At 59.2% G+C, this 19,187-nt stretch overlaps 1 protein-coding gene across 2 annotated transcripts in view; it reads right to left on the reverse strand.

Moving 5' to 3' along the window:
- Nucleotides 1-14,340, reverse strand: part of SLC19A1 (solute carrier family 19 member 1) — a 31,600-nt gene extending 17,260 nt beyond the window's left edge. Inside the window, exons 1-2 of one of the 2 annotated variants that reach the window (XM_058523287.1) lie at nucleotides 14,019-14,340; nucleotides 8,313-8,552 (exon numbers count right to left, since the gene is read on the reverse strand). In XM_058523287.1, the coding sequence (XP_058379270.1) occupies nucleotides 8,313-8,552; nucleotides 14,019-14,060 (282 nt within the window). In that variant the 5' untranslated portion in view covers nucleotides 14,061-14,340. Of the gene's footprint in view, nucleotides 1-8,312; nucleotides 8,553-10,942; nucleotides 12,249-14,018 lie in introns of those variants that run through there. The other variant, XM_058523288.1, reaches the window with a different exon arrangement.
- Nucleotides 14,341-19,187: the final 4,847 nt, after the last annotated feature.

Below are 19,187 nucleotides of genomic sequence, written 5' to 3' on the forward strand. Positions count from 1 at the left end.
GAATCTTTCCCTTTTGGTTAAAAGGACCAGGATGGAGGCCGGCCCAGTGGCGCAAGCGGTTAAGTGCCCGCACTCCGCTGCGGCAGCCCGGGGTGCGCTGGTTCAGATCCCAGGCACGTACCGACGCACTGCTTGTCAAGCCATGCTGTGGCAGCGTCCCATATACAGTGGAGGAAGATGGGCACGGATGTTAGCCCAGGGCCAGTCTTCTTCGGCAAAAAAAGAGGAGGATTGGCAGATGTTAGCACAGGGCTGATCTCCTCACAAAAAAAAAAAAAAAAAGGACCAGGATGGAATGGGAAACTATGTCCACTCCAGATTTAATTAATTTAGCAAATCAGCTTGCCCACACCCTAGAAGATTCAGCTAAAAGGAAGACCACTAAAATCCTTAATTTTCAGCTCCAACACATGGAGGCGCCTAAACAAAACCCAGCCCCTCCTCGTCTCTGCTAGTACTAGGCAGAGCCAGGACACTGGAGGAAAGACTGCTACAAACAAGCACTCCAGGCTTCTGCAGCCCTCTAACCAGCTGTAGGGGCACTAGCCTACGTGCCCTTTAAGCCATGTGTCCTTATAAACAACCCAGATGTTTCTCATGGGATAGTTAGCACAAAGACCATCAAGGTCTGAGGGAACATAGAGGCCCAGGGGGGAGGGGGGGGGTCTGGACCTTGGAATCAGGTCATACAGGGACAGTCCCCCTTGGCAAGCATTGTCCCTCTGCCTACTTAAGCAAGCTTCTCTCAGGGGGCGGTAGTGGTGCACACTTCCGTCCAGCTGGCCGCCACTGGACCTTCCCTGTAAGTAACTCCCAATAAACCCATGCGTCTCGTTTGCTGTCTCCAGGTCTTTTCTTTGGTCTCTTGGCAACCTATCCCGCATGGCTCACGTGGGCGTGTGGCGGAACACCGGCCTTTCCAACGCCCTCCTAACCCCCAATCACAGGACTCCAAGGAGCTACAGGGGCTTCTCCCAACCATTCCTCTTAACTGGCCTAAAGAAAGCACTCTCCAGGTTGGGAAGGAATCTCTGTCCTTACTGACACGGGAGCTACCCTCCCAGGGCTCAAACCCCCTGCCACGAAGCAGCCCTGCCGCAGAGCACTATAAACCCTTCAGACAGTGGGGAGTCCCAACACACCTCACCAGGTTCCTGTCTCTGAACTTATTCCCTTCAGTTTCGGCCCTCTGAGACACACCCCCTTGTTAGTTGCTATCCCAGCCATTTATTGGGCCAAGATTTCTTAGGGAAACATCATGCTGGAATTTCTTTCTCCCAAAAGGAGGAGATAATTCTAGAATTTGATAGCAGCAACCAAAATAGCCAACCAGGGGAATCAAATGACTCTTCAACATCTTTTATTTGCTCATCATGTCACTCTTTCTCCCTGTAATCATCTTAACCTGACACCCTTCTTCCCTCCTGTACTGATGGATCACCTCCTCACGCGCGCACGCACACACACACACACACACGTGATGACTTACAGGAAATTCCTTTGGATAATGCTGGCTCTTCCTGGTTTACCTGGTTTCTTCTTTAAAAGGTGAGAATGGTAACTAACTATTGTGCTGGGTGTGCTACCGCAATCCCGTGTGAAGTCATCAAGGGAGACCTTTCCCTCAGCCACCTCGGCCCAACAGGCTGAAGTGTATGCTCCTGCTCAGGTCTGCATCTTAGCCGAGGGCAAAACCACAAATATCTACACTGACAGCAGGTACGCCTCTGGAGTAGCTGACGACGGGAATGAGGCTTCCTCACGTCCAGCAGGGACAAAATCAAAAATGGCTCTTATGTTCAGAAATTATTAGATGCCATACTATCACCAGCCGCTTGGCTATTATCAGGGTCCCTGGGCATTCCAAACTTGATTCCCTGGAGGCTGGGAAAATTTAGCCAGGAAACCAGCTGGCTAACATTTCCACCAAGAACGCGCTCTCGAAGAAACCCACCACCAAACCTCTGTCATGGTCCAAAGGGATGTTCCCCCAAATGATAATCTAGAAAAACTGGCTAGAGATGTCCCACAATCAGCCCCAGACAATGAAAAACAATATTGGAAAATTTTTTTTGAATTTTTATTTATTTATTTTTCCCCCAAAGCCCCAGTGGATAGTTGTATGTCATAGCTGCACATCCTTCTAGTTGCTATATGTGGGACGCGGCCTCAGCATGGCCGGAGAAGCAGTGCATCGGTGCGCACCCGAGATCCAAACCCAGGCCGCCAGTAGCGGAGCACGCGCACTCAACCGCTAAGCCACGGGGCCGGCCCAATATTGGAAATTTAATAACTGCTGGTGTGATAAAAAGAGAGAACTCTGGCTTGAAAGTTCTCCAAATAACAATCCAGTCCTGCCAGACTCTGAAATTCCCACCACTGACCACTGTACACGCACTGAGTCACTGGTCTGCTGATGAAATAACCTTTATGCACCAATACTGGAGGAGAAATATTAACAGGGCCACAAAGAGGGCCTACTTTGCTCGCCCCACCTGCCCAAAATACAATTCAGGAACCTGTCTGCACTGCTCCCGGACACTTTAAATTGCCCAATGGACCATTCGAGGTTTGGCAAATGAATTTTATTCAGCTTCCCCTGTTTCACGGATATAAATGTCTTGGTCGTGGTTTGTAAGTTTTCCCACCGGACTGAAGCCTTCTCTTGTAGACAGGCTACTGCTACTTCCGTGGCTAAAATTCTATGAGAAAAGATCATCCCTACCTGGGGAACCCCCCTCCCCCAAACTTCATAGTGACCGGGAAACTCACTTCACTGGTCAAGTGCTCCAACAGGTCTGTGCTGTTTGGCCAGTTTTCAAACACCCTGGCCAAAACCAGTGCCATTGGTCCTTCTTAATCTCAGGTCTACTGCTTTTGGAATCCATAAACTTCACCCTCTGAGACAATCACAGGTTGTCCCAGGCACTTGACTCCTGTTTCTTTCGATCCCCAGCTGATAAAGGGAGACATACTTCAGTGTTGTAAAGGCCTGATTGCTTCTGTGGGGAGTAACCATGCTTTAGTAGAACAATCTTTCCATAGTGCACTCCCAGGAGATAAAGATCTTAAACATCAAAGCTTGCAGCTGGAGACTTCGTCTATCAGAAAAGACATCTCCAGAAAGACTCTCTTCAATCCTGTTGGAAAGGCCCCTCTCAGGTACTGTTAACCAACACTCGTGCCACCAAACTGCACGGAACAGACTCTTAGATCCACATGTCGCATCTAAAGAAAGAGCCAAACCCTGACTGGACCTGCACGCCAACTGGTGACCTGAAAGACCGATTTCCAGGAGTCAAAGCAGACGACAGATGGAGACAGCTTTCCCAAGATGACCTGTCTACCTTTCTCTCGCTGTTTTTTCTTACCTTACTCCCTTCCTCTCTTTCTTGGCCCAACCTATCGCAAAAGAGGAAAACCTTTCTGACAACTGGATCTGTCACCAGGAACTCTGATCTGTTGTCAGAGACCCCTCGGTCTTACCTGTAACCAATTGCTCTTTGATCCCAAATGCCACTGTCGATGACACCCACAAGCCTATGGGTGTTACCTATGGGGTCAGGTGGTTACAGCCAGGTGTTCCGTACTTTGTTTCAACCTTTCTCCAACTGTAACCATATGAGCTCAACTGAACACTTTCACCTCCGCCAACCGCACAGCCTTTGCTTCCCCCATGTTCTTTCCCCTATTTAAATACAATCTGCTCCCCTGCATCTAAAGGAAAAACAAATGGACCAACTCCTCTTTGGAAGGCTTGTAGAAAAGACCCCTTCAGGCCAGGATGATTTCTCGCAGAATATCTGCTCCTCATCTTATTCTGTATCATCATTTTTAAGCTTTATACCTGTTGCCTGTCAAACCTTGGTAGAAACAACGTGCCCCATAGGGTGATGCTCGCTCAGTGCTTCAAGACGGCCTCCAACACTTAGCTGGATGGGAAATGCTGGAGAGTTCTCCCTCCTACCCTTCCTTGCTATGCAAATGTGGCCTCAATGGTTTCCAGGTGTCCAATCTGCACTCTCCCTCCCACTAGGACGTAACAACCAGGAAATGTCCTTCCTGGCACCGAGGGTCGAAACCACTAAATACGAAAAACCTGACTCTTGATCAGTGATGCTTTCGAGGAAAGATCTTGATCAAAAGGGGAAAATGTGAAAATAAATAAAGGAAACCTTGTTTAAAATGGAGTCAAGAAGCCCTGAAGGGGGGGCTCTCACACCCTGCCACTCTTGAACCTCGAATTCCCCAGCAGGAGGAGGCTTCCTTCACAGACCCCAGGAGGAGGAAGGGAGAGTTCCTCCTGGCCCAGCAACAGCCCAGCCAACGAGAAACCGCCAGTCGGCCAGTGAGAAGCCGTCACCTCACTGAACTCTCCGGACAGCCCCTCCCAGCTTCCTCCTTCCTCTATAAAGGAAGCCCCAAATCGTAATTCCTCTGCTATTCCTAAATAAGCTCATTCTGCTGATAAAATAACTGGCTCTTTTGTTTTTTAAGGTTGACAAAGGGAAGAACCAAGAAAGAAAAGAAGGGAAGTGGGAGGAGAGAACAGAAAGAGAGGAGGAGACAGGACCGGGCTCTCCTCACACCTTTCCACTGAGGAAACTCTTTAGTGGCCAGTCTCACTTGGTTCCAGGTGCAGGGGACGCTGGAAGGGAAGCCCCTGCAGCTGCCCCTCACACCAGCCCACTCAAGGGCCTCTCACCTCATCAGGCAGAACTAGGGAATGTGTTCCATGGGAGCCAGGACTCCGGCCTTCGCCAGGGGAGCTGCCTGTGGCCTCGGTGCATTCACCTTTCCACACAAACGCGGAGCCGTGCACAGCGAGGGTGCTCCCTCCCGGGGACACAGGGCAGAGGGCACCAACTGCAGACCCACTCAGGGCAAGAGCCAGCTGTCCCCCTGGCTGCCCAGGGAGCGGCTGCCTTGGGCTCACCTGGGGCCACTCGATAGGAGGAGGCCCCAGCCCAGTAAGAGGGCCAGGTCTCTGGCCTTGACCCTTCCTGGGGGACAGACATGGGAGGCGCCCTGGGCTTGGAGCATCTCCTGAGGCCCAGGTGGATTTTCTGCAGGTGCCCTGCCGGACTCCACTGGACACCAGACCGCACGCAGGGGCTCCACCTGACCCCACCAGCTCCCATTCAGGGGCCAGAACCATGGTTCACATCAGCCAGGGCAGGTACCAGGTGAGCCGTGGGCCTTGCTGGGCTCTCAGAAGCTACAGCCTCCCTTGGGTCCCACCTGACTCAGGGTGCTAACCCTCACTTGAGCCTGGCCACCTGCTAACACCACGGTGCAATCCGCACAGTGCAGGCACCAAGGCCCCACTTTACAAGAGTTGAGCCCTGGGTCAGCACGTGGGACCATGCTGAGCCCACCACTTACGAGCCGCTGGGAGGCTGACACAGCCAGGCCCCAGACTGAAATTCCTCTGCCTGGTGGCCTCCTGAACCTACACACCAGCTGGAAGCCAAGCCTGCCCCCAAAGTCTGTGGTCCCCAAAACACTGAGCACTGAAGGTCCCCCAGGACATTCTGGGACATTTTTAGCGCACGTCAGTCCCCAGTGGGGAAGCTGAAGAATCTGCACTTGGTCACGAAGAGCCACGGAGGCCTGACTACGGGGGTCTGGACCGTGTTTACGGATAATTCCAAGAACATTAAAAATCCCTTGGTTAATGAGATTTCTTGGCAGATGGCTTGCTCAGCTGCGGGGGGGCTCCCTGTCAAAGCCTGAGGGGTCAGAACCTCAGGGAGATCAGCTGGTCTTTCCCCTCTCTCTTCTCCTCCCCCCTTTCCCCTCTCTCCCCCTCCTTCACTCCACCTCCTCCTCCTCTCCTATGCACCTCCTTCCCCCTTCCCCTCCCTCTCTCCCTCTCCTCTCCTGACCTCTCCTTCTATTTCCCCCTCCCAAACCCATGTCACACTTGGAAGGTGCTGGGGGGTGGGGGATGCCCACCAAGTTCCTGGGGCAGGCGCCATCTGTCAAGTGGCCTGGCACTGGCATAAGGACGGCCTCCTACTGGCCTGAGCCCGTGTCGCCTGGATGCGTTCCCAGCACCGTAGTGTTTAGACAGGCAGGGTCCAGGCTGATGGGCAGAGCACAGGAGCTGTGCCCAGATCTGGGACCAGGCAGCTCCAGGGCAGTGGCTTTTCTGAAGGGGGGAGGCTTGGTCGGGGCCCCCAGGAGCCAGGACAAGCTGGGGGTGGGGGGCCAGGGCTGTGGGGTTGGCAGAAGGGACAGGCACCAGGACAGGGCACGGTGGGTTCTGAGGACCAGTGGACGAGGGGAGCAGGGAGGGGCCAGGCCACAGGTGACCCAAACTCCAAGAGCAGCACCCGGATGGGCACTGAGTCCCGCCTGATGGGAGGGCAGGGACCATCACACAGGAGGACGGCCGACGATCCCACCAGCGATACGGGGACAGGCAGTGTCAGCCTCGGTGAAGGACCAGGGTGACTGGTCCTGGCTGGGGCCCATCAGGAGGTGGGCGGGGGCCACAGGACTCAACCCAAAGGCACAAGGCAGAAGTCGGACAGCCCCGCGAGGAAGGGGGAGGCTGGTCGGGGCAGAAACCAAGGAAACGCAAATCCAGCAGCAAGACAGCCCTCGCCTCCATCAGCCCTCGCCTCCATCAGGCCCTCGCCTCCACCAGACCCTCGCCTCTATCAGCCGGGCAGAAACACAACAGAGCGCTCAAGAGTCGCCAGAGAGAAACAGGAAGCCGGCTACACGTGCGGAGGGAGCAGCCGCGTTTCCTGCTGTGGTGACAAAGTGGACCACCGAAGCACGGTGACACTTTGTGCTTTAATCCCTGGGGTGTGAGTTAGGGAAGGCCAGCCTGAACCCACTGGGTAACTCTCTGAGTCCAGCCGCAGGAGAGGCTGCAGAGGCCATCGTGGGCACGGCCCAGTGCACTTCCCAGACACAGTTGGTGAGGACACGGTTCCCAGCACCAGCGGGTCGGGCCCCACTGTGCAGCAGGGGCAGAGCCGGCCTGCCTCTGTCGACCCTCTGATGATATCCAAGGGCCTGGTGGAATGGCGTGACTTCTGGAAACTACTCCTATATTTTATCTGTTAACGTGTAACCCGAGAGGGCAGGCAGACGGGATTTACGACTTTTTAGCTATAAAGATTTTTCTTACTTATTTTAACAGAGCTTCATATACATCTTATTCCTACAAGGAATCTTAACAGAGCAGTGTTCTAAGGAAAAGCCATACAGCCGACCAGTGATACAGGGAAGTGAGGGACCCCTTACTCAGAAGAGGCCTGGGAGTCTGCGGGGCACAGGAGACAACCCTGAAGGCCACAGCCCCATCGGATGGGCAGAGCCCCCACCCGGGCCTTACCTAGGAGTGACCGGCTCCAGCGGTCAGCACCAGCTGTGGGTCGGACACCACCACACACGTGCACGGTTTTGAGCTTGTGCGGGCCAGTCATGGGCATTTTTCCAAGATGGCTCCTTTGAGGGGTCAGACCTCACTGGCACAGCGACTCCTCCAGACTTAAATGATTCTAGGGTCTGCGAGGAGCAGGGGCCAAGCCCTGGGCCAGGGAGAGGGGCAGGGGCTTCCCGAAGAAATCAAGCGGCACGGTGGGACCCAGCGGGGGCCAGTGATGGCGACGAGGTGTGCGGAGGCCAGCGACCACGCTGGAGGGGACACACAGAGGCTAGGGGGCAGGGGGCGAGCAAGCCCCGGGGGTACACGGCACAGCCAGCTGGGACAGGTTCTGGGGCAGCGGTGTGGGTCCTCTGGGGGGATGAGCACGGTGGGGACTAGAGCTGGGACAGGAGCTCTGACCTGGCACTCCATCAACCAACAGCCTCGAGTTCTCCTGTTGTTTCACCTTACGGAGAGGGAGAGCACCAGGGCCACAGCCTGCTGCTGCTTCCACCCTGTGTATGACCCGGGACAACCCAGGACCCATGTGGGCATAAGCTCACTAGTCAAGTTTCAGCAAGATCCTGTGTCCTTGTCGCTGAGGGACAGGAAAATTCCTTCTGTAATTTCTTGGCGAACAGCCCCTAAGTCTCTGCTGGAAGCAGGTGCCAGTGGGGGGACTCGGGCTTTCTCAGCAGTGCACCCAGCCTGCGGTGGGAGTGCCAGAGGGCACCCCCCCTTCCCTGAGAGACCCACACACATAGACCCCTGTGCGGGCCACTGTCACTCTAACTGGCCTGTTAGCAGGTGGGAGCCAGGCCCCTCAGGGTGAAGGGCCTGCGGGGGGCAGGACCGCGACACCACGTGGCCGCCTAACTCCTGCGCCCACTCACACCCTCCTCCGCCCACGCCCGCACCCACGTGCCTGCTTCCGCGTGAAGTTCTTGTCGGGGCTCAGGAGGTAGGGCGTGATGAAGCTCTCCCCAGGCCGCATCTGCGCCATGAAGCCGTAGAAACAGAGGTAGAACACCAGGCACCGCCAGGACTTGAGCTCGCGGCCCCGCTCGGGCTCCGGGGGCACCTGCTTCTCCGCCACCTGGTCGGAGGGCGCCATGCCGCCCAGGCCCCCACGCAGCCCTGGAGGGGACTGGAGGTGACACTGCCCCTGGAAAAAGAGCCAAGAGTCAGGGCAGCTCAGCCGACAGCCAGGACCCCTCCCCTCCTCCCCCAAAACTCAACCGCTAGGGCGTCTCCCGTTTCTCTTCAATTAGGACTCAACACCCACAGAGGGGAAGAGGAGGGCCCGCCGGCCCTGCAGCTCACAACCCGGATGCCAGGACAGCCAACCAGGCTGTCACACCTCGGGGGGCTCAGGGCTGTGCAGCCTCACAGGTAGCCACCAGCCACGTGGGTCCCTTAAATGTCAATTAACTAAAACTAAATACAATTTAAGATCCAGTTTCTGGGGCACACCAGACTCATTTCAAGTGCTCACAGCAGGCGGCCGTGGCTGCTGGGTCGGGCACACATCCCTCCTGGGAGAAGTCTCAGGGACAGCCTGCTCTGGTGGCTGGTGTCACAGCGCCCAGGTGTATCCACATGCTGAGACCCAGCCAGAACTACTGCAGTGCCGCCCAGCCCCTCGGTGCCCAGAGGGTGTGGGCAGGAAGAGACCCCGCTGGGACACACGATTCCTCCTCCCAGGAGGCCAGGCACACACCTGGCCACAGCACAGGTGGTCGGCGACGGGTGCCTGGGGCACGAACCACAGCCTGGGAGCACTGTACCATCGGCCTCTGGGGGGACGCCACACAAGACTGGGGGACGCAGCAGATGGGGTTTGCAGGTAAAGCTGACAGTGAAGCATGAGCTCTCGAGGGGGTGTGACAAGGCAACGGGGAGGCACCACAGGGGATAGACAGAGGCCCAGATCTTGAGCCTAGGGACCCCGGCACCCCCAGAGGTTCCCCTAAGTGAAGCATGGGCTGTAGGTGGACCTGACTCATTCCAGGTGCAGCATCCCAGCCAACGGGCCTTCAAGGAGCAGCTCAGGCGGGGCCCACCCAGCTCCATGTCCCTCACGCGGGGAGAACTTCCCAACAGTCCAGGGGCCTCTGTTTGGTGCAGAGGCGAGGGGCCCCTTCCCGACTCCCACTAATGGTCTTTCTAACAGCGGGAGGCAGATAAACATGCCTACTGATCAGAATACAAAGCTACTCTGCTGCTGCATTTTGTTACCATGTCTCTCTGCGCCCAACGCCCCTGGTTTCCTCTTTAAGGCGCTGATATAAAGTTCCTTTTTAAGCAAGTCAGAAAGGGAGCTGCCATGAAGAATCGTGTCAGGTGAAGAAGGGCGCCCACGCTGAGCAGACAGGGTGAAAATCAGGGAGCGCCCGCCACTCGCCGAGGCTAGGGTGGGTGGGGGCTCCCTGGCGCAGAGGCGCTGGGCTCAAAGACATTGGGACAACTCCCATGCTCCTTACTGCACGGCCTGTTCAGGGAGGGTGACCATAGCGGGTCCGGATTTGGGGAGAAATCCCCTCTAATCCCCAAGCAGTGGGCACGGAAACTTCCCAAGATCTGGGACCAGTCTGGGGGATCCAGGGACCCCGAGAAAAAGCCGCCCAGATTCCTGGCACTCGGTCCCCTGCGCTTGGGCCGGCATGCGGCTCAGAGACCACCCAAGCGGGAAGCTTCCTCACTCCTCCCATGATGAGGCCCAGGAAAGCCAGGTGACTGCAGAGACCGCCCCCCCCGCCCCCCGAGACCCTGAAGCAGAGTGAGACCTCACACCAAGCTACCCCCGCCCCGGCCTGGGGCTCAGCAGAGAGAACTGTGTGGGACAAGCAGGGTGGCTTCTACCTTCTAAGCCCTCCTGTGTTTATTTCTGTGACTCAGAGAAACCGGGGGGTAACAGCAAAAGCCCCCAAGAAGCTGGCGCTGGTGGTCTGTTCTGGGGCTACAAGGAGCGGCAGGGTGGGGGCGACAGACAGCTGTGAGAATTCCAGAGTTTCAAAGGGAGGGGACGATGGGGGACAACAGTGGCCCCAGGAGTTGCAAGGTCCTGGGACAGCCCCCCAACATTCTCAACAGACCAAATGAAACAATCAGCCAGGCAGGGGAGCTCGAGCTCGGCCCCCGCTCCTGGCCCCCCGGGAAAAGAGCTGCACACAGAGCACAGGCTTCGCGGCTCCCGCCAAAGAGACCCTGGCATTCACTTTTCCAACCTCCTCTGGGCAGCTTGCAGAAATAGCTGGGAAGAGCTTGGCCCCTTCAGCAGGCAGGGAGGGAGCGGCACACCCCCCTTCCCCCCCAGACCCCGTTCCAGCCCTAGGACTCCCTCAAGTCCACTCTCCCTCCCCTAGGTGCATGGCTCCTTGGATGGGAGCCGTCTCACCGGCTAAGTGCCCCTTAACAGCCAAGAGCCTAACTAAGCCCAAGGTCCCCAGGAGTGGGGACCCCACCCTCCCAAACCCCAGGGGCTCAGGAGCCCACGTACTTGGCCCTCCAATTCTGAAAGATGTCGCCTCCAGGAGCGATGGGAACTTCCTGTACCTTGTGTCCCCGGATCCCTGGCAACGGCAGCCGTCTCAGACACCAGTGTCAAGCACAATGAGCCTTCCTTCTACATACTGGACCCCTGTGGCTTCTGAAACCCGGAGGCGGAGGCGGTGCTTCTCAAAGAAACATGAGCTGGGGCCCTGCCCCACACAGCCGTCTGAAGGTCTGGGGCAGGGCCCAGGACTCTGCACCTTCAGGCACGCCAGGGCAGGTGACAGAGCACCTGGGAGACGCTGCCTCAGGGTTCCACTGGTTGTGGAAAAACAGCTCCTTCTGAACATCCAGGATTCCCTGACAGCACGGCAGCCCCACTCCAACCACCCTCAGAGGAGCCCCAGAGCCTCCCAGGGCCCAGCAGGGAGGGGCCACAGGAGTCCTCCAGGGTCGCAAGGCAGCAGTGGACCAGCCTCACGCCCCCTAAGGATGGACACACAAAGAGCCATCCCAGGCGATGGCAGGGAGCTCACAGAGGCAGAGTGTCTGCAGACACGGGGAACAGGGCAGGAGGAACGGGGTTACATCGCGGCTCTCCTGGTGGCACCCTGAAGCGGCCTCCCCAGGGCATGTCCTACAAGCTCACCCCTTCCCTCCCAGCTCACCCTGAGGGCTGACCCCATCAAGCGCAGCCCTCACAGGCCATCCCTACAATCTAGAGACACTGCCCAGTGCAGAACTCAACCTGCTGAGCAACATACATACCAAAGTCCCACTGGGGCCTCCAGAGTTACACAACAGCTGGGAGGGAGGAGTGGCCTCACCAGCCAGGAGGAGAAGCCCAGGCTCAGGAATTCCTCCAGGGGAGGGGAGACGGGAGGCCCAGGCCTCGGGGCCACCTCTGTTCTGTGATCACGTGATGCTAAGGGCCCACGTAACCCACAGCTCACTCTGAGCCCTGGGCTCAGTAACGAGTGCCCGCGTCCCACTCTGGGGACCGCTCTCTGCATCTGCAGCCCGTTAGCTGACACGGTCTCGCCTCCCAGCCGGGGCACCAGCCTTCCACCTGCCATCCCCACAAACATTTCCTCAGTGAGCCAGCACAGAACACGGAGCAGCTGCCTTCTCATGTGCCAGGAGGAGGGCCTGAACCCCCTCTGCTCAGCGCAGCGCTGGGACGCGCTCATGAGTGCAGATGCCCGCCCTGGACAAAGGCAGCCCTGTCCTGAGAGTACGTTTACTGCCACGTGGCCAGCCCAGCATCACCCTGCCCCGTGCCAGGAGGAGGCAGACACGCAGCGGAAACCCCGAGGAGCACAGAAGTTGCCAAACCCTTGACGGGCTCCCATCCCTCCCCTGACGCAAGGCCGTCCTCGACTGGGGGGGTGGGGGGGGAACAGTCTGTACCTCCCTTCAGGACACCTCCTGGTTCCCGAGATGAGAGGCCTGCTGCAGGGGCACCCAGGGCAGAATGCAGACTGGGGGGGCATGTGGCAGTGCTGAACTTGGTCAACCCCCTCATGGGCTGAAATGCCACCAACTGGCCTCAGAGAAGAAGGAAGGAGCAGGCCTTGAGGAGCTAACACTGCAGGCCGCAGCCAGACCACCACCCGGGGGATGAGTGGTGACATTTATTTCAATTAAAGGAACCCCTGCGGACACGAGGCTTGTGTGTCTCCTTGCTCAGCACTGCTGCACACACACTCCAAAAACTTCTGAAACAGGTTGAGAGCTGTCACCTTCAGCCCCTACGGGCTGGACGATGGGGTCACTGTGAAGTGACTGGCACGACAGGGTCAGGGTCAGAGGAGGAGCCCGGCCCCATCCCAGAAGCACTGGCTGCCACACAGAAACAGGGACCAAAAATCCAGGGTCTTGTCTGAAAGCCATTTTTAACATTGGCCGCCATGGACAACAGTGAACACACGGGACCCACGCATGTTTACAAGCACACGGATTCCACGCCCAGGGCTCAGCAGGGCCTCAGGCCCCGTTACTCAGCGTATCCAGGAGGAAAGGCCACCTGTGCCAGACTGAGGGTCAGAGAAAAGTGCAGCCAGGGAGACTGGGGCCTTGCCTGCATTCCCGGGGCGGGGAGGGTCTGTCCACCTCAAGTCTGATGCCCTCAGTTTATTCAACTCACATGAGGGGGCATAACCACCAACACCGACAGGTGGCCTGCGGTTCTCTGCCTAGACGGTGCGGACTGCTCTTCTAAACACACAAGCCCGGCCCAGCCTCACGCTCCTGGAGGGGGAGGGACCCTGCCACGCGCTCAGCCACGGAAAGGAGCACAGAAGGCAACAGAGGTGCCCAAGCTCAGGGCAAGCAGGCGGCAGGACTGGCCTGGACCCCAAGTGTCCGAACCCCAGCCCAGCTCCCGTCAACTTCAGGCCTCTTCAGAGCGACCAGAGAAGTACCTGCCGGCTGGGAGGGTCATGGGGGAGGACGGAAGACCTGCATGTCTGCCTTCAGGAGCAGGTTCAATAGTTCCCACTGGGACCCTTCCTGACCCCCACCCCAGCACCTGCCCGGCGGAGGGAGGGAAGCACCAGCTCCCACTCCCTCTGTCCTCACAGCACCTAGGAAGGCTGGGGACCCAAGACCAGAACAAAAGCTAACACCGTCCCTCCTGTTCTGTGTTTTAAACCAGCTGCTACCGTGGCAGGTTAACCAGAGAGGCTCATTACATTTTCAAACACCTGCTAGTAAGAAAGAAAAAAGCCTTGCACCCTCCTGAAATCAGATGACAGCATCCCACGTTCCAAGCAGGGAGACTAACCCCCTGGCAACCACTGTTGTAGACACCAAACCCACGAGTTTAAAACGCCCTGGAGGCGTTGGTCATCTCTGCCCAGCACAGACAACTGTAACATTCGGGGTTATTAAAACCCACCAAAGATCCTCTGAAGGACACCAATGAGCAGCGCCAGCATGAGAGGACGCAAAGGCCGGGCGATGCCGTCCAGCCCAGGCAGCAGGGTGCAACACCATCGAGAAACCCTCGGCCAGGCGCTGGGCTCCCAGACCTGCAGCGGGGGCAGCTCTGCTGAGCCAGAAGGTCCTGGTTCTGCGGATTCAATCTGGGCTGCAGAGACGGAGCGCCCAGCAGGCAGCTCCAGGTACTTCATCCCACCTGCACTGTGAACAGCCTGGAAGATAGTTTCTTCTGCACCATTCTGGGTTTCTGAACGGGCTCAGATTCTAACTCGTATCCTGAGACCGGGCAGGCTGGGGCTGAGCACCCCGAGACGGCGAGGAATCCCACAAACACACTCTCCTGGACCCTCTAGGACAAGCGTTCAGAGGGGGAGTAAAAAGACCCCGGACACAGCTTCACTCTCGCGGAGGCGCTGGAAGCACCGCTCAGGTAAGGACGGACTGCGGGCACGAGGCTGGGGCTCCGCAACGACCGCGCGCGCTCCGCTCCGGCCGCGCCAAGGGCTGCTCGGGGTAAGCCGTTCGGCACCTACAAAGCAGCAAACAGCCGGACCGAGACCCGGAGGCGCGCGAGGAGCCCTCCAGACACGTGTCCACCGGGGCTGCCCGCCCCCGCCTCCCGCCTCCCGCCGCAGCAGCACGTGCGCGGGGCCGGTCCACGCGGCTCCCTCCGTCCGGGGAAGGGGCCGGAGCGTGCACGGCCGCGAGGCCGCGGGACAAAATGCGGCGGCGAGGACCCCCGCGGGCAGAGGCGGGGACGGGGCTGCGAAGACCCGGCCGCCGCACGGTGAGCCCAGGGCGCGCCCCTGTATCCACCCGCATCCACCTGCATCGCCCCCGCACGCACCGCCCGCGCCCCGCGTCCACCTGCGTCCGCGCGGCCCGAGTACCTGGGCGCCGGCCGCTCCTCCTCCTCCTCCTCCTCTGGCCGGACCCGGACTGACCTCCCGCCGCGCGCCCAGACCACAATGCCCAGAATGCCCCGCGGCCGCTTCCGGGAGATGGGCGCTTCCGGTCACGCCCACGGCCCGCGCTCCCAGGGGTGGGGTGCCGCTGCAGCCGCCCGGGTGACACGCCGTCAGCGCCCCCAGATGCGCGGCGCGGCTGGGGCGTGGCCAGCCCGAGCGTCCACCCGTCCGGCCGCAACCCCAGACCACTGCTCCCGGAGCCTCGCTGGACCCCCGCCCCCCTCCCGGCCGCTGCCTCCACTGGACACCCTGCTACGTCCCCCACATCCTCCTTCCCGGAGACCCCATTGGACACCCTGCCCCCCCACCGCATCCCCACTGACCACCCTCCGGCCCCCTGCAGGCCCCCTGAGCCTACCCCCGAGGCGCCCGGCCCTGGTCACAGCCTGTGGACGTCCTGCTGTCCCGGACCGATCTGGAGGGAGGACTCCCCGCCCCTACCCAGCTGTGACCGCCCCTTGGACCGGTGCCGGCCCCTGACCCTGCGCCCCCCGCCCCGACCCCCTGCCGTCCTGAGCAAGAAGTTCATGTGCTTTTCTTTTAGGCTCATTGAAAACGTCCCTCTCCTGGCCAACCCGCAAGCACAAGCCAGGGACATGGGCACTGCGCCAGCAGACAGGACCGCGGAGGTTAGCAGAGTCCACTCTCCTTCGCAGCAACGGCCTGGCGGCTCGCCCTGACCCACATTTGGTCTGGTGGCCGCCTCGGGACTCTAGCAAGTCCCAGACGCAGACGCCTGCTCTTGGGGTCGGGGATAGCAAGCCCCCGACCCGGGATGCGCCCAGTGCCCGGCCCCGACCCGCCCGTGCCTCCCGGGGATCCCCTAGTCCGCCCTCGGGACTGACCATGAACCAGCCAGGCTGAGTGCTGAGAAGCAAGAAGCTGAGAGAGGGGAGGGAGGGGTGATGTGGGCCGCTTGGGCCCTGAGGGCCATCCAATCCCCCAAGCTCCCAGGAAGGAGAGCTAACTGGAAGAGAAGCATTCGCAGGTCCCAGACTGCACGACCCAGCAGGTCGTGGTCCCCTGCAGGACACCGGCCATTCTCCCAGAGAGGCCCTCAGTGCCCATGCGCAGCACACAGGAGAAGCAACTGAGGTCACTCTACCCTGGCCGCCTTCCGGGGGCAGAACCCAGGCCTCACCCATCAGGAGGGAGACAGAGCACGTGAGGGGGGAACACAAAGACAAAGGAATGACCTGGAGGTCTGGCTGGACAGAGCAGAAGGGGAGGCATGCCCTGGGGACCTGGTGGCTCCCGGCCACAAAAGACCCAGGGTCCCTGGAGGAGCTGGGCCCCAGAGGCCGCAGGTGGAGGGGCCATGCTCGCCACTGCCCCCTCAGACAAGCTGGCCACGGCTTTGGGGTCTGGTGGGGCTGTAGTGACCGACAGCACCCCACAGGAGTTGTCATTTGGATACAGCTCTCTGAGGGAAGAGCAGGTGGTCCTGGGCCACTCCCGGGGAGCCAAAGGGCTTCCAGAAGCCTTGGTGATGCCTGCTGTCCAGGGGCAGCCGCAGGTGCCAGGGTGTTGGCTTCAAGAGGCTCCACAGGTGCAGCCGGTCAGAAGGCGTAATTGCCGAACCTAGAGACAAAAACAGATGGTTTGGGGTGAGCAGTCATTTTGGGGGATGGATCTTGTGCTTTAGTCATCGTGAGCGTTAAGTGGTTCCCGTGTGCTCAGTAACGTATTCATCAGACCTTGCCGTGCAGGCTCTGTGCCGGCAGGGCTAGCTGCTGCAGGGGTGGTGGAGGGAGCGGGAGCCTGTCCCTGGGTGGACCCGTGATCTGGAGGGGTCAGGATGGGCCCAGCAGTGCTGACCTGCAGCCTCGCCAGCCTGTGGGCTGCAGCCACATCTGCTCACAGGAAGGCCGGGGGTCTGCAGGCCCTCGGGGACCCGTTCCCCTCCCGAAGGGGCTCAAGTGGGAGCCGCAGCCACCAGCCAACCATGGCCTGCCCAGCCTTGCTTCTGCCCCGAAGCGGGGCCGCAGCCAGTCAGTTCCAGGCTGCCCCCAGACTACTACCTCCTGGGACTCCTCCCAGAGTGTCCCCCATCCCTCCAATGCCCCCTTCCTTCCCCGCCACCCCATAGAGCCCACAACCCACACTCCAGGTGAAGACAGCCAGGGGCCTGCCCACCGCGGTCCAAGGCCAGCATCCAGTGTCCTTCTCTTGGGCTCACCTCCTCCCAGCAGGACTGCAAGGGAGGCTTGTCCTTGGGGTCAAGGGGCAGTTTGGAGACAGAAGGGTCCCAGAGGTGAGCTGTGGTCACCCAAGCGTGCAGCTCCCACACATTCCCAGCCTCAGCCACCCCTCAAAACCTGAAATGTGGGCTTCCCTGACCAAGGACGGTGGAGGAAGGTGGTAGGGCTCACCATTCTTGGGAGACATAACCTGCACCCTGGCTTGAACATGGCTGTCGCTGCTCCCCCAGCCTCACAGAGGCTTCAGGGTCCTGGCCTGTCACCTGTGCCCCAGTCTCCCTTGGGAGCGGCAGGAGGTGGACTCCTCCTCAGCCTGCAGGCTCCTGCCCAGGCCCCTGGGGCTCTGCCAGGACACACTGGCCTCTAACCCAGCGAGACGGCCCACCCCCGAAAGGAGGGCCCAAGGGGCGGGGATTGGGGGGTGGTCTTGAGCTGTGCCTAGGAGAGAACGGAGAAGGAACGTGAGTGTCTCAGAAAGCTGCGGATCAGGCTGTCCTTGTTTGCAAAATGCCCAGCAAGGAGGGGAGGGGGGACTGGAGCCAACTTGACTTCCGCTGACCTCCACTGACCTCTGCCTAATGAGAAATGGGGTGGGGAGGCGGAGAGAAGGACAAGAGGCCTGTGCTCAGCGCTGCAGAGAGGGACACAGGGCCATGAACCCACCTAACACACCCTGGCTGTCCCACTGGTCAGGGTCCCTTGGTGAGCCAGTGGCCTCTGGCCTGGAAGGTGGGTGGAGTGGACCGTGTTTTCCCCACGGCCTCTGCTGCCTGTGACATGTGTCAGCTATGGAAGCAGTTCTGAGACCAAATGCCGACATACACATGCATACACGTGGACACAAACACACATGTGCAGGCAGGCACACGTGCACACAGACACACATGCACACATGTGCATACACACGAGTGCTGCAGGCACCCCAACAAGCACCTTCCAGGGAAGATGCCCTCAAGGGCAGCCAGGGACCCGCCCACCATGCCCACCACGGGGTCAGGCCAGGGACCCAGCTCTCGCCCTGAAGGTGCTGGTCCCTGCAGGGTAGAGAGGACCCGACAGTCCTTCTGCCCCGTGTCGGACGTTCATCCATCCTCGTAATGAGAAAACAACTTCTGTTTTTCTGAGTTGCTGCCTCAGCATGTGTGACAACCCTGCTCATGCCCCAAGACTGGACATTTAGAGAAGGACTTGAATTTCGAATGCCGGCCACAGATTCCTGCTCTGCTTTTCCTGGAGGCACCTTTAAAAATGATCACTCAGAGTTAAGTTCTTGAAAAGTTAGTGACCTCTGCCCCAACCACCTTATAAGTCACAGGTGCCTGCTGCCCTGCTCGCTCGTGACCCGGGGTGGAGGACTGCCCTTCCCCCGCTCATTTCGCCCCCTGTTCTGGGACCTATAAATAATAAATCTTGTGACTCTACTTCCATTGTGTGAGTGTACTGAAACTGCACCTTCCATCAAAACAACCCCGGGTTTTCACTTCCCCAGGGTGGGAGCTCGATGCTGAGGGAGCCACCTGCCGACCCGTGTGGGTGGCTTGCACCCCTCAGTCAGCAGGTCACAGTCTACGTGTTCTTCATTCAATACCCCAGCTCGGCTTCCCCACACATTCTTCGCCAGCGAAGTGCTCTGGCGTCCTTGGTGCCTAGAAGACTTCAACACAGACAGTTGAAGGGTCCAGACAGCCGCTCGGGGAGGGGGACTTCAGAGGCCCAGCCCCCAGTGAGGCCCACAGTCTACAGTTCTACCCAAGTGTTCTAAGACGAGAGGAGACCAGGAATTCAGGACTTCAGGGAAGGGGCCTTGTCCTTCCACGGGGGTGAAATGGACGCTCGAGCTCCCTCAGCTCCATCCCAGGGTCAAGGAGCCTCGGCTAGCATCGCATGGCATTGTCTCAGGGCAGGAGCAAACAGGGGGAGCTGTGTAAGCAAAGGTGGGCGCCCAGGGCTGCCGGGAGCAAGGCATGCCCGGTTCTGTCCCCCCCCACCGCACCGTGACCTCAGGTTGCAGTCACTCCCCTGGACTTTGGCCAGCAGGTGTTAGCAGATAGCGAGGGGGGAGGTTGGACACGTGCAGTGAAGGGGACTGGCCCTTGCCCTCCTGCCTCTCACTCTGACAACATGGCCTGATGGCCACTGTCCCAGGAGGGCTGGGGCTTTTAGACAGGAGTCAGACCCCACTGCAGCATGGAGCCC

This window comes from Diceros bicornis, chromosome 27 (genome assembly GCF_020826845.1).
Source record: "Diceros bicornis minor isolate mBicDic1 chromosome 27, mDicBic1.mat.cur, whole genome shotgun sequence".
NCBI classification, from domain to species: Eukaryota; Metazoa; Chordata; class Mammalia; order Perissodactyla; family Rhinocerotidae; genus Diceros; species Diceros bicornis.